Source organism: Micromys minutus (assembly GCF_963924665.1).
Source record: "Micromys minutus genome assembly, chromosome: 10".
NCBI classification, from domain to species: Eukaryota; Metazoa; Chordata; class Mammalia; order Rodentia; family Muridae; genus Micromys; species Micromys minutus.
The window spans coordinates 11,320,486-11,336,046 of NC_137979.1; the positions used below are offsets into that span (position 1 = coordinate 11,320,486).

At 45.4% G+C, this 15,561-nt stretch overlaps 2 protein-coding genes across 2 annotated transcripts; one reads left to right on the forward strand and one right to left on the reverse strand.

Annotated features, from left to right (window-relative positions):
• Positions 1–483: 483 nt before the first annotated feature.
• LOC308426333 (olfactory receptor 2T8-like) lies at positions 484–1,467 on the forward strand (the record flags this gene model as incomplete). The annotated part of the gene is made up of 1 exon (XM_080924060.1): positions 484–1,467. The coding sequence occupies one exon, from the start codon at positions 484–486 to the stop codon at positions 1,465–1,467; it is 984 nt and encodes a 327-aa protein (XP_080780186.1).
• Positions 1,468–6,748: 5,281 nt separating this feature from the next.
• Positions 6,749–15,202, reverse strand: CFAP144 (cilia and flagella associated protein 144; the record flags this gene model as incomplete). The annotated part of the gene is made up of 4 exons (XM_080924061.1): positions 6,749–6,859; positions 10,072–10,175; positions 12,763–12,822; positions 15,070–15,202. 4 exons carry the CDS (start codon positions 15,200–15,202, stop codon positions 6,749–6,751), a joined length of 408 nt encoding a protein of 135 aa, XP_080780187.1.
• Between the last annotated feature and the right edge of the window lie 359 nt (positions 15,203–15,561).

Here is a 15,561-nt window from a genome sequence, read left to right on the forward strand (position 1 = left end):
GGGCTGCCTCAGATACAGCAAACTGCCTCAATTAAAAAAAATTGTGAGACATTATAAATGTGTCACCTACATTAACAAATCCTTAAGTTGAGTTAACAAATATCTACTTAATTAAGCACCTAAGATTTGATCATGCAAAATATAATGCACAAGACAATAAAAATGACAAATTGTTCTCAACCATTTATGTAGATATCAGGCAACAGAAAGTCACGAGCCACTTGCAACCTCCAGAAAACTTTGGTTGGTTACATCAGTTCACTCACTGTTCTGTGACATGTTTGTCAGGGAAACCTAGGAAATGAGGGGGAAACAAGTTATTAGTTTTGTGAGCATGAAACATTTTGCAAACATGGATGAAGGATTTGAAGTGTGTTTTTCCATTTCTCACAGGCAACCTCCTGGGCGTGTGTACTTCACACAGCAACACAGGTGACAAGACAACTTTGTCCCTTCTTTCAGTGTCACTAACTGCTATAAATCATGGACAAGGGGAACGTCACAACAGGCTTCATTCTCCTAGGACTCTTTAACCACACCAGAGCCCACCTGGTCCTCTTTGTGCTGGTTCTGACTGTGGCCTTTAACTCTGTGCTAGGAAATGCCCTCCTGCTTCTCCTGATTCACCAGGACCGCCGGCTTCACACACCCATGTACTTCCTCCTGAGCCAACTCTCCCTCATGGACATGATGCTGGTCTCCACCATAGTGCCCCAGATGGCAGCTGGGTATTTAATGGGCAAGAATTTCATCTCGGCGGCTGGCTGTGGCTTCCAGATCTTCTTTTTTCTCACACTGGGAGGCGGTGAGTGCTTCCTCTTAGCAGCCATGTCTTATGACCGCTATGTGGCTATATGCCACCCTTTGCGCTATCCGGTTCTCATGAGCTGGCAATTATGTTTACGACTAACCTTGGGGTGTTGGCTCCTGGGAGCAGCTGATGGAGCCATGCAGGCTGCTGCCACCCTGAGCTTCCAGTTTTGCAGCCGCAATGAAATAGATCACTTCTTCTGTGAGGCCCCCATGTTATTGCGCTTGGCTTGTGGTAACACATCAGCATTTGAGTTTGTCATGTACATTTGCTGTGTGCTGATGCTTCTGGTCCCCTTCTCCCTCATTCTGACGTCCTATGGTCTCATCTTGGCCACTGTCCTTCGAATGCGGTCCACAGAAGCCCGAAAGAAGGCGTTCGCAACCTGCTCCTCGCACTTGGCAGTAGTGGGCCTCTTCTACGGAGCTGCTACTTTCAGCTACATGAGGCCCGCATCTTACCGGTCAGCGAACCGAGATAAGGTTGTCTCAGTATTTTATACTACCGTCACCCCAATGCTGAACCCCCTCATCTACAGTCTTCGAAACAGCGAGGTCAAGGGCAGCCTGAGGAAGTGTGTGGCCAGTTGTGCTGCCCTTACTAGTAAGGATGCCTTGGTCGGCTTTGGTGGGTCAAAGGTGAAAGGGTTACAGTAGCGCCTTCAACACAGAGGTTATGTCTCAGGATGCCCAATGGATACCTGAAGACACTGAAAATTCCAAACTCTTGTTGAGTTTCCTTTCTACCTTAACTCAACACTTCTATCCTGTGGCTAGAACTCAGGGAGCCTGAGGAGCCTCATCAAAAGAAGTACTGTTTCTTTGTCTTTCTCTGTTTCATGGACCCATTTGCTCTTGCTGTGGAAATTAGCAAACCCAGCAGAATATTTTTCCCTTTGTAATAGTTGAAAGCTTTTGTAGTTTAAGTTAGTAAGTGCTTTACAGCTTGTCTTGAACAGAAATTTCACTTGAACACTTTTACACTTTGGGGCATTGCTGAATGAAATTAAGTTCATTAGAGCTGAGGTAGCTCCTATGTAACAAATGGATGGGTAGCATATACCTGGTGGATCCGCAGGCCAGAGGTGGGAACCAGGGCTGTAAGAAATCTCAACATGGTGCTCAGAAGACAGCACTGTAAGAAGATGAGCTAAATATTCCTGGGTGATTTTTCATTCGACAATTGTCTGCAGGTAGCTGTGAGGTCGGAAAGCAGAGTCACAAGGAAGGTGCTCCTGTACACCTGTGCCGTGTCTCGGTTATTTCCTGCTCTACTCAGAGGTTTTGGTTAGACTACATGCTGGCAGCTGATTGTGGAGCCACCTTCTCATTTCAACCCGAAATCTCAAAAAAAAAAAAAAAAAAAATTGCAAATTCTGGGTGAAAAGTTTCCAAACATCCTCACACAAAAATGTTTATACCAACAATAAAAAAAGAGCAACCTGGAGACAAACTGCCACTTTGTTTCACTTTGGAGTGACTGAAGTTTTCAAGCTGGAGGGTACTTACAGCAAGCCTGAACTTCCAACCAGTTGTACAGACCTCTCCCCGCTACCTGTTACCAAAAGATGCAAAATTTACAAGGCACAGGGCTCCTTTGAGCCCCTTTCTGTCCCATTGCTGGACACCAGTATCATTCATTTTGTGTGTGTCTGTGTGTGTCTGTGTGACACCTTTGTGATGATTTTCTGTATTCTTACACACTCCAGTAGTTAGTCTTTTCAATTAATAATGTGCTAGTGTTTCAAAAGCTACCGTTTGTTCCCTACGTCACGTTGGACATGTGGATGACCGCCAACCATTTTTGAATTACATGCTTTCCCTTCACTTGGTGGATGACTATGGGTCTTTGTCAGATTGATTTTGAATTCCCACAAGCAGTTCGCGCAGGGTGCAGCTGCCCCATGCTTCACCAACTCTTTCTGCCCAGAGAGTCTCCCCAGTGTGGCAGTAACTGATCGTGTTGCCCTTGTGTAGTTTCCTGGTGACTGTCAGTACTCAGTTTTTTATATTGACCTACTACTAGGTGAGATTCCTTCTTTTGTTAACCTTGTAGTTCAGTCTTGGAAAATGAAAAATAAAAATAAATTATTGCTGTTATACAGCTAACCACTTGTGGCTCCCTTGCATATTCAAAGCAATATTTGGAATTTGACAGTAAAATTGTATGTTGGAATGTTGGTAGTCAATGTCTGGAGATGTGTTTTGAGTTAATTTGTACTCGGGGTTTCCATTCTAAACTCTTCCACTTTGCTTGAAGCGATGAACATTGGCAGTCAGTTGAGCTGGATTACAACACCTGCCTTAATTCTGTCCAGGTATTCAGACCTGGCAGATCCTGACACCTTCCCTATAAAACACCGTGCCCTCAGTTACATCTCAGTGAAGGTGAAAATAGTGTTAAAAGGTAAAGCTTTAGATGTCAGAGCACACACCCCTTCTTTCTCCAGCACTTATAAGCCTACAGCAATTTCAGATCATGGATTTGGTATGTTTTAAAAGCATCCAACTTAACAAGCAATTATTAACATATCAATGCATTCTAAATATGTATAAACGCATCTTGTTTACCAAAGACAAGGCAAACACAAAAGCAACCCTAAGACAATGCTTCATAGTGATATAACAATTAATCCTTTTATCCCTTTACTGTGGTTCTTTGTGTTTATCTGGAGCCCTTCCCCCACACACTCCCTTTTCTTGAACAGCATTAATGAAGTCCTGGGTATCTCACAGAGCATCCCAAGTAGGGGCTATGCAGGATGAGCCAGAAGGCGTGATGTGATCCAGCTCTGCAGGTCCTGCAGTGGCTTTGGAAAATCCAGGACTCTGATGCAGATCCACACATTTGTGATGTAAACTTGGTGCTTTGTGCAACAGGATACATTTACTGAGATGATAGTGATACTTAGTTTCTATGTTATCTTTAGGATGCATTCTGGTCAGTGTACCCTTGATCTGGATGGAATGGAAACTTTTAAACTTGTCATAGAACAAATAATAAACTTATAACAGTCTTCAATTTACTTCTTGTTTTGGGCTCTTATGTCCCCTTTTACTAATGACTAACATTTTCAGTCAGGTTTGATGTTAATCGTCACTATAGAAATGAAGGTAGCTTCTTACAGCAAAGATTTGCTTCTTCTTTTTCCATTCTTTTGTTATTGTCTGTTTCTTGTTTTGGTTTGTCTTTGTTTTGAACTTGGACTCTTGATTTGACTGCCTCTGACTGCTAAATGTTAAAGACCAAGTCCTATAGAGAGATACCAAGTATTCTGGGATGCCCTGCAGACCCAGTCCTAAACAGAAGCTGGAAGCATACGTGGATAAACGTCTCTTCTGTGTAGTGATATACAGAAGGTGAGCCATCATTCCAACCCCTTTCTTCCTCACCTCCCTTTTTGTACAGCAGAGGTCTTTGTGTGGAGCCTCTTTTGTTAATTTCTGGTTCCTGTTAGTTCTTGAGTATCACTTCCTCTTACACTGTCCTCAGGAGATGAAGCAGATAGATCTCTGTGAGTTCAAGGCCTGCCTGATCTATATAACAGGGTCCGGGCCACAAGAAGACTTAATCTCAAAATAATAATTAAGAGGAAGAAAGCTTCACTGTAGGTACTCATTGTGAGTGGTACTGTGTTATACAAGGACATTTTCATTCAAGTATATGCTGCGCTTTGAACAAATCCCCCTCCGTATTTCCTACTCTGCCCTTTCACACTTCCCCTCCCATCGGTGAGTCCCCAGTGTTTCCCTGAACAAATTCACTTGTACATACATAAGTTCATGACTCTCTTTAAAATATGGGAGCTTCATGTGGCAAAAACATACGATATTTGTTTTCCTGAATCTGGCTTAATTAACTAATATGATTATGTCTGATTTTATTCATTTCCTTGGAGACTACGTGCATTCATTCTCTTTATGACTGAAAAGGCCCCTCATGTGTGTGAACCACATTTTTCCTGTCTGTTGTTCTGATGGTGGACACTGGGGTTGGTTCCACAGTTTGTTGACTGTGAAAAGTGCTATCCTTTGGGCATGAGCTCTGTTTCTGTTTCTTTAGTCACCCCCATCTGGATTTTACAGTAGCTAAGACCAGCTAAGACCCTCCCCAGCATTTTCTTTTGTTTCTTGAATGTGACCATTCCAACTGGGGTGAGATGGAATACCTGGGTAGTTCAGATTTGCCCCTCTCTGGTGGCTAGTGACGCTGAACATTTTCATGCATTATTGGCCATTTGGTGTCTTTTTTTTTTTTTTTTTTTTTTTTTTTTTTTTTTTTGAGAACTGCCCATTTTCACTGGGGCTATTTGTCAGTTGGATTATTTGATGTCTTGCTTAATTTTGAATAACTGGTATAATCTAGATACTGATCATTAGCCATATGTAGAGATGACAGCAGTTTTCTGTCATTATGTGGGCAAGCTCTTCAGTTAATGGATTCATTTGCTTTGCAAAATTCCATTTGTCAGTTGTTGATAGCGCACTGGGTCATGTAGGGTCAGCCTGACACCATCTAGAATCTCCTAGAGTCGTAATGACGGATTGTCTGGATCAGGCTGGTGTGTTGGCATGTATGTGGGGATTTTATTGATTGTTAATGTGGGGTGACCCATCCTGAATTTGGGGGCAGCACCATTTCCTGGCCAAACTGGGCAGCAAGCAGGAGCAGCAGAGATGTATGTGTAAGGTAAAAAGGTGAAGGAAAAATACCCTGACTCTGATTTGACCCTGGTACCAGGGCCAAGAAAGAGAACACTGACCCTGCTTTCCTATCCCCAAAATACCCTGTGTAAACCCTGCCTTCTGTGGAGTTAGCTGCTGCGTCTTGATGGAGCAGAAGCAGTCACCTTTTGGGGACTTTCCCTCGCAAAACATGTACTGTGTGAAGTTTATTTGCAATGTGTCTTTATGGTTTACCTTAGATCCTGAATTCCAGGAAACCTCTCCGAGCAGAGCTGTTACACTTGCATGGAGGAACCTTCCCTGCATAGCAGAACTGTAATGCTTCTAGCAGGCTTCTCTTTGCTCTTGACTAAGGATCTGATGTGACCAGCTGCTTGAGTTTCTGCCTTGACTTCCCTAAACTGTAGTCCAAGTAACCCTGCCCTCCACTATGCAGATTTTTGTCACAACAGAAATGAAATTGGAACACAGTAATGAACATCAACCTAACTTGGTATGTAACATGCTGTCTCTGTCTGGCTGTCTATCTATCATCCATCTGTCTCTCTGTCTCTGTCTATCTATCATCCATCTGTCTCAATGTCTGTCTCTCTGTCTCTGTCTATCATCCATCTGTCTCAATGTCTGTCTCTCTGTCTCTGTCTATCTAACATTCATCTATTCTATGGCATTCTCTCTCTCTCTCTCTCTCTCTCTCTCTCTCTCTCTCTCTCTCTCTCTCTCTCCTTCCCTCCCTCTCCCTCCCCTCCCCCTCCCCCCTCTCTGTTTTTTTGAGACAACATTTCTCTGTATAGTCCTGGCTGCCCTGGAACTCACTCTGTATACCAGGCTGACCTCAAACTCACAGAGATTTGTCTACCTCTGCCTCCTGAGGATTAAAGGGGTACATCACCACCGCCCAGTATTTTGTTTATTTGTTCAATTTGTTTTGGTTGAGAGCCTCTCTCACAAATATCAGAGCTTCAGCTCATCACAGTGATCAGCTGATCAAGCCATCATGAATAAGATGGACACAGGTCATAACCAATCACATTGTCTCTTTACCTCACTTCTCTGTGGGACTTCCTTTTCCCTCACTCTACATGATATGGCAAGGCCTCATGAATCATTTTTCCTCAGACACTGCCTGACCCTAAATCATAACCTTATGACCTGTGAAACAGTCTGTAATTTTTGACAGAGGCAGCATTTATTTCTCTAGGAGCACGCACATTTGGAATTCAGTGTGCAGGTTCACTCCACCGTGAGAATGTTACTCCTGGTGATTGCCTTCCCCCAGGCTCCAGAGCTTAGCCTTATAGAGAGTGATATCATGGTAGACCTTGAAGTGGTTCAGCCTGTGGTCCTGGCGGTCTGGGTTGATCTGAAGGAAAGGAGGCAGGATCAGAAAGAAGTCTGTCAGAGAGGGAGCAGACTAGGGTTCAAATGCTATAGAGCTGGATCTGAGGCCTACCCTCCTGTGAAAACAGGCCTTTCCCTTGCTAAACCCTGCATTGTGGCCTGGAAATTTGTACACTCACATCAAAGACCCCAAAACTGAAGAGCAGTAACTTATCAAAGCTGAGGCAGTCCTCTTACTGCTGACTGAGAGAGGCCTTGCCTAAGGATTCACCATCGTTTGAAAGTAGCTCACAGAGGAGAGGCCTCATATCTATTACTGAAGCCAAGCTTCAGTACCTAGCAAGGGCTACTTAACCAAAGTTCAGGCTTCTTGAAGGAGTCTAGACTAGAGTGAGTATTCTGACATGTAAATCTCCTAGGAGCTACACTGCACAACTAAAGAACATACTTTCAGCATTTGCCTGAAGTCATGAGGCTGAGAGATGCTCACGGAATCATGAGTTCCCTAATGATCCCGTTGAGGTCACTGCCTGAACAGGAAGAGGTCCTGAGAGGGCATTCAGGGCTCAGTCAAGCTTCTTTTGCCTTAAACTGTATCACTCTGAACACCAGTTTAATAATGCCTTTTGTGATGCCACAGGCATAGACCTAATAGGTTTGGAGGGGGTTGCAGTTGGATATAAAATGACTTCCCTAAAATGCTCATGTATTTAAGGGTTGGTACCCTGTTGTAGTGGTTTGAATAAGCTTGGCCCAGGGAGTGGCACTATTTGGAGGTGTGGCCTTGTTGGAGGAAGTGTATCACTATGGAGAAGGGTAATGAGACCCTCCTCCTAAACATGTGACAGCCAGTCGGTCTTCTCCTAGCAGCCTTCAGATGAAGATGTAGAACTCTCAGTTCCTCCTCACCATGCCTGCCTGTACACTTCTAGGATCACACCTTGATGACAATGGACTGAACCTGTAAGCCAGCCCCAATTAAATGTTGTTCTTATAAGAGTTGCCTTGGTCATGGTATCTGCTCACAGCAGTAAAACCCTGGACTAAGACACCCATCCAAGCATTTGTCAGAGATGAGCCTTGGGGAGAAAGCATAAGGCTCTGACTGCAGTAATCAACTGATGGATACAAACATTGAGTAAACCACTGAAAGGTGGTAAACTGAGGCCTGGCTGAGGGAATCAGTCTCTGGGGTGGGGCCTAGAGCTTTCTGTGGTCCCTTCATGTGATACTGTTTGTACTTCCTGGCTGCCATGAGGATCAGAAAAGTCTATCAGGGAGGGAGCAGACCAAGGTTTGCATGATGTGGAGCTGAGTCTGAATCAGGCCTCATTCTGTCACGGTGCTCTCCCTTACCACAGGCCCAGGATGAATGAAAATAAGCCACCATGGATTGAATTTCTGAGACTCTCTGGGCCAACATATGTCCTTACTCCATGAAATTTTCTCATGTGTCGTCATGGTGATGAAGTCTGTCTTGGAGTGTACTTCCTTTATACATCAACGGTGCCATCTGATGGCATTGTCCCAAGGTTGTGGTGATGAACAGAAAAAACTATTTGCAGATGTCTTGCAACAGTATCTTATCTGACAAGGCCTAGAAGGGTCTGAGCAGGGCATGCCTGGCTGGCCCAGCCTACCAGGAACTCAAAGACCCATTTCAACTCGGTACTTTGAATCCAAAGCATCTACATCTTTAGTCTTTAAAAATATAATTTTTTAAAAGAGGGTGGGGAGATGGAAGGAAGTAGGTAGGTGGGGGGACACTCTCATAGATGAGGGGGAAGGGTATGAGATGGGGGATTCCAGGTGGGAAAATGGAAAAGGGAATAACATTTGAAGTGGAAGTAAAGAAAATATCCAAAAAAAAAAAATATTTTTTCTTTAAGAAGGTAAGACACTTTAGACCTGCAGCAGGCCTCTGTGGGATCTGCCTTCTGACTCAGAGAGGCACAAGTTTCCCATTTTCTTCACCTATATCTTTCAGATGATAGCCAGAGCCTCAGCCTGCCTTCTCTGGTACTTTGGACCTTTTCACTTTCTTTAAAGCTCCTCTCCTGACCACAGGGCTACTTGTTGTATGCAAATAGGCTGGCTAATAATCTAAGTAAGAACCATCAAAGAATCTACAATAAACTTCTCTCTAAAACTCAAAGAAAGGAGGGTCGGGAGGAGCGCTGGGTTAAATAATCTGTGCTTTGTAACAATTCCCTGTATCAATACATTATCTGGTTAACCTAATTTCTAACTCTGCCACAATTTTCTTTCCTTCAAACCGTTCTCTCGGCGATCAAACTGCTTATGCTGGCCTGCGCTCTTCCACATTAGGTCTGCCTCTTTCAACTCCTACATCCATCCCTGTCTTGTCCAGTTTTTAATCCATTTTCAGTAACGTCATCTATAATATTGTCTTTCGTACCCTGCCCTCATTCAAGAGGTTTGCTCTCCTCCCCTTGCCATTTTACTCTGAGTTGCCTTTGCTTCCCCATCTCTCGCCATTCCCCTTCTCCCCATTTTAAACTCAGCCTTCCGTGTGTACGTTCTAAGGCCCTGCTGACATCTTTCTCCCACTTCCTGAAGGGTTCTCTCTTCTAGACACAGTACCCTATATCTGAAGAGGAGCTATTGTATAAGCTCATATTGGAAGGTGAGCCACGGTAAAGACAGGACTTGAAGAATCTTATTAAAATCCCCGTGAGGTAGCTTTGCAGCAGCGCCGCCTGCTGGAACTAAAGTTGTATGGTGGATGAGAAGCCTTGCCCCTGGTATAAGAGGGAGACACATAAAATGCAGAGAGCTCTTAGGAGTGAGGGATGCTTGACAGTCTCTCAGTGGGTGAAGACAATGGGTATTAGGCCAAAAAACCAAGGTCACCACCTGACTTGGGGCTCAGCAGTGCTCTGGGCCCCTTCTTCCAATAGTCCCTGTCCACATTACAATAGCCCACCCTGGGTTTATTGAAAAGTGTCTATGTGCCAGGCACGGTCCTAGATACCTTACAAATACAGCCTTCTTTCTTGTGCTCAAAAACCCTATGAGATAGATTCTATATTCCATCTCATAATTACGACTCAGAGTCACAAAGCAATCTAGTAACTTCCCAAGATCACACAGCTAGGGAATGTAACTCAGAATTCAAATCCAGGTGCAATTGCCTCCCCAACCTGTCCTCTTGGCCACCACTGTCATTGCTGTTGTGCTCCCAGGTACCATTATGTAAAGGGACATGCTCACCAGGGGATTTGGGTCCCAGCCGATTTCCTGGGCTTCGGTCTGTGTCTCTGAATATTTCTTTTTTGGACCCTGTGCAGCATGGTGAATGAGGTTCAGGAACTTAGCTGGGAAAAGAGGCACAGTGAAAAGGGAATCAGAAATTCCAACCACCCATGATAAACCTGAGGATGCAGGGGTGGTGTGCATACCTGTGGTGGGAATCAACAGCCCTGTCATTCATTGGTCTTAAGGGCTGCTCAACAGGAAGGAAATCAGACCTGCTACTGAAAAACTAGCCAACTGCCCCAAGATAGTCTTGAACTGTGAAGGAGATCCTTCAACCACCAATTTACTACAACAGCACCATCCCCAGCAGCATTGTAACATTGTAACTATTTAGCTTTATGCCCACAGAGAAGTGTGGTCCTCAATCCTCTTCAAGAAACTCTCCTTTGAAACAGAGGGAGACTGTTACAGAAAAAAACACAGCTGCTCAAGCTGCACAGAATAAGAGTGTACAGTGGTCACTCCCTGTGGATACATCTACAACATAATTCCTGTGCCTGAGGCTTAGAAATCACTGAGGAAGGGTAGTGGAAAGATTGTAAGAGCCAGAGAACCAAGAAGTTTGGTGTGAGAGTGTGTATCCGAGAAAAACCAGAGAAGCTACCCCCGTAAAGTTCCACCAACATGGTTGCCGAAGAAAGACCTGAGGAATGGCAGCTCCAATACACATGTTGACACGCTAGGGAGGGTGGACGTTCATGAGACCTCAACCAAACTTGACAGAAAACTACAGGTAACTAAGAAATCTGAGATCAGGAAAAAATGGTCTAACCCAAGACAGAGCACTCCAGGTGGTTATCCAATACCAAGTGGGCGGCCCTGAAGTCAATTGATACAAGTAACGTGATCCAGACTGAGCAGGGTTTGTGTACACAGCAACAATTAAAGAAAAAGCCTAAAGATTTGAGAGAAACAATTCGGGGAGGCATGGGAGACAGCGGAGGGAGCAAAGGAAATAATGCAGTTATATGATAATTTCAAAAAAGCTTTTAAATTATTTTAAAGAAGTTGGAGCTTTGGACCAAAAATATGTTCCCGTCATTGACCTACCCATGGGCTCCCCTAAAAAAAGCATTAATGGCCCCCAAGACTAGCCCAGGCCCCAAGATACAGGAATCTGGTTTTCTGCCTGTCTTTTAACTAGATTGTCAAGCTGGATTCTGGATTCTAAGGGCAGAGCCTTGGGCAAGACAGACATGAGCCCTGCTCTCCTACGGCTTGGGATCTAGATGGAGAACAAAGGGTACAATATTTAGGCATACAAATCAATCTCCCAAAGGGTGAGCCATACTTTAGAGAAAGAAGCTGGTACTGCAATACCTCCATTCCACACAGAGAAACCAGGTCACAAAGCATCTTAGTAACTTATAGTGTCATACAGCTAGTGAGAGAAGGGGGACTCTGGATGTTGAGCAGAGGGCAGCCCTGTGACAAGGTAGACCGAAAACCCACTGTGGAAAGCAGGGACAAGAACCACTCTGTACAGTTTTCAGACCATGCTGGTGCCTCTGCTTTCTGTGCTTTTCACAAACCATGAAATGTCCTTACACAGGCTTCCCCTGGGTGGCTCTGACTTTACCTGGCGTCTCTGAGAACTCTTCCCAGAATGCCACTGCCTGACAAAGTACCAGTCTGTGACACTGGCTCACTCCACCCCCTTCCTTAAGACTGCACCAGGTATGAACAAGCCTACTCCCTTCTCCTTCACAAGGAGGGCCTTCTAGCCAACATTCACTCACCACCACATACCACACCCCATCCCAAGTACTTGCATTATTTTGTCTAGATTTCATAACAACCCTAAAAATTGTTTCAGAAGGGTTTACAAAAAAAATAGGGCTGACTAGTGTCATAAGTGAAGTGCCAATTTGACACAGGCTAGAGACATCTTAGAGGAAAGCCTAGATTGAAGAATTGCCTAGATCAGATAGACCTGTAGGCATGTCCATGGGGGGTGTTGACTGACAATTGATACAGATGGGTTCAGCCAACTGTGGGCAGCACCAACCCTACACAGGCTGTGCATAAGCTTGTAAATAAGCGAGCCAGAAGCTGGACTAGCAAGCAGCCTTTTCAATGACTACTTCAAGCTTGTTTGAGTCCCTTCTATGAGTTGCCTCAGGAGAACAAGACCTGGAAATGTAAGATGAAATAATCCCTTTCCTCCCCAAATTGCTTTTGGTCAGAGTGTTTTACACATCAACAGAGTGAAACTAGAGCACTGCTCAAAGTCAACTGCTTAGTGGGTGGTGGGATTGAAATTTGAAACCAGTTAATATGACTTCTTGGTGTTGGATGGATGGATGGGTGGGTGGGTGGGTGAGTGGGTAGATGGATGGGTGGTTGGGGGGTGGGTGGATAGATGGATGGGTGGGTGGGTGTGAATGGATGAATGGGTGGATGGATGGATGGATGGATGGATGGATGGATGGATGGATGGTTAGAATATGGAAAAATCGCTGGCTTCATGCTTAATAACGTGGCATTGTGGCTGAATAAATCAGTTTCCTATGATTTTGGTTAAGTCCAGTTTCAGAGGACCCCATACTGGCCAAGATGCCAGAAACCTGAGAGGTGTCACCAGCCTGCCTGCCCCTCTGTGCTCTGAACTTTCTCTCAGAAGGAGTTCTCAAGCCCAGCACCTACCATCTTCTGGCTCCTCCAAGTTATCATGCCAAGACATGGGCTTCCTGGTAATTGTGTGAACTAGAAAAAAAAACAAGCAGCACAATTCACATTAGCAGATGACACCTGTCCTAAACTCACCCACAACCAGGTTCCCTGGTTAGCATTCACTGCAGAGTCTGACATATGCCATCAACTGTGCTGGCCACTAAGGAGCAAAGTATGTCACTCTGGTACCACAGCCAGGAGTGCCTATTGGACCTGAAATGACAAAAAAAAATGAAGCTAACAGTTTGTGGATACTGGCTTCAGGTTTCCAACATGGAAAACCATTCTCCTGACCAGTGCTGATTGGCAGAGAACCAGTTCGTGAGAACCAGACAGGGGTGAACACAGAAGGCCATTGCTAAGAGGAACGAAGTCCACACCCCCCCTGTTCCTGGTATTGATGGGTAGCACTATAAAAAAGACAAGAGCTGTCAAAAAGAGATGTCAAAACCTTCCTTCTAAATGTGGTGACTGACAGCACACCAACATGGGATAACACGTGAGGGAGAACCTGAGAAAAAGCTGCGTGCTTAGAGGTGATGGCATGGGTGTGTGATGAGTGCCCCAAGGAGATGTCTGAGAGTGAAGGAGTTGTGGTCCATTGTGAGAACATGTGGGAAGAGGATGAGAGACAAGCAAAAGTCAGAAGCATCAAAGGGGAAGAAATGCTCAAGAGGAGGCAGCTGGTGTAGAACAAGAGGAATGAGCAAGGGGATAGGAATCAGTTTCTCTTAGACGGTATTGGCCATTTTCATCCAGACACTTAAGATACTCATTTGGGTGGCTCTCTTGGCTATTGTTACCAGTATACTAGCAAAGTCCTTATGGAGGGAAGCAATCACCAACACACTGTAGTGAATTCTCATTTTATTCCCAGGGAACCTGGGCCAGGAGACAGCAGTGTCTGAGAAAGCCTGAATGTGGCCTTTAGGAGTCATTTTAAGTCTCAGAATGGACAATATTTAAACAGAACTGGAGAATAATTTCCTCCTGACTTTAGTTGAAAACTGGGTTACATGTGGGCACTTTCCACAGACAGCCAGGCTGCTGCGCACTATGACTAAGGGGGTGCAGGCATTGGGGACAAGGAACACGTAAGTATAGAAGACAGTCTGACACATTTAGAAATCTATTTCTACAGAAATGAAGGGAAGAAGGAGGGAGAGAGGGAGAGAGAGAGAGAGAGAGAGAGAGAATATATGTGTGCGTGCACACAGGCTACAGAGCACAGTGGGTACTGTAGCTTTACTGGAGGATCTTGGGTAGGATAGGGTGGGTGGGGCTACATGTGGGGGGTTCAGAATGGATAGAGCCGGATAGGAACTAGAGCCAGATCCAATGGAACCTTAGAGGCTGGTGGGCTGGAATTTCAGCTCAGAAACTGCAGCAGGCAACTAAAATGTTTACAAAGGGATTAGTCCGCTCTGATCTTTTAAAATATGTAGCAAAAAAAAAAAGAGTGGGTGGGGAGGTTGTTACTTGTAGGAGTGTAAGTTTGGAGTCCCTCAGACTACCTCAAACCCTCCTGGGGGTTCAGACACTCCATTAGAGGGTAAACGGCCTAAATGGATAGAGGGGCTGCGTGTGCACTCTGACCTTTCACTGGGCTGCGCAGATGTCAATTGGGAAAACTGTGGGGGTGACCAGTGCACGGCGTGAGAGAACAGCCGCTTAGCTAGTGGAGCAGGATGGTTAAACTAGCCAGCAGAACAGCAGAGGGTGGGAAGGACTGACCCAGCGAGGCACCCGTGAGCTGCTCCCGCTCCGGGGAAGGCTGCTGAGAGGTGGTGGGACACGGGAGTCTGTTTCAGGCCTGGATGCATTCTCATAGAGCCCCGTGGAGTCACAAAGGAGGGAGACTGTGGGAGGCCAGGAGGAGGGGTGGCTTTACTGGGTGAGGGGGTGTCAAGTTCTGCACCTGGTAGCCCACCATTTCTACATCTTAAGGGGGTCTGTGGCAAAACGTCAAAGCAATAATAACAAACCATACAAGGACAAAACCCCTTGGGTGTATTAAAAAGAGACCAAACTGCTAAGACAAAAAGCAGACATTAAAAACCCTGCGCAATTATTTGAGAAGCAAAACTACCCCATAAATCATTTGCCTTTATTCTACATCTAAAACGTTTAATTCTGGATGCGTTTTAATGCATCTGTTGTGCCTGGGGTGACACAGGAAGAGATTCCCCTCAAGGCTCAACTGTCTGAACTCTAAAGAGATGAGTAGAGGCGGAGGATGCTTGCTCTCCCGCTCCTCCCAACCCTCTTGGGCCTGCTCACCCTTGCGCAGGGGATTCACGTGATACTGCGTGTACAGCTTCTGTGCCCGTAGCTCTTTGAGAATTAGTTCCCGCAAGATCTGATTCTGGTGAACCTCATCCTGATTCATCTTCTGCCCCACATGCCCTGCCATGGCCACACTCTTGCTCTGAGAAGTCAAACTATCTGGCCTTCCCTTGCCAGGAGAAAGGTCTCATTCTACAGTTTCCAAGCAACTGGTGTTCCTCTGGTGTCCAGGCCACAACCACAGCGTCCTTCCCGTCGCTAGGCAACAGCACCCAGGCACTTCAGCACCACCCTCCCTGGCAGCCTTTCCCTGACTCCACCCCTCTCAACTCTCAGGCTCCTGGTGTCTCCTTTGGCCTCCACAGACCCAGATTCAGCTTCAGGATCTAGAGCTGCCCCTGTGTGCTGCTAGAAAAGGCTGTTGGTCTTTGGACCACCAAGGAAGAAGAGACTGAAAAGTGCACCTCACTTGGGAGGTCACTTTCT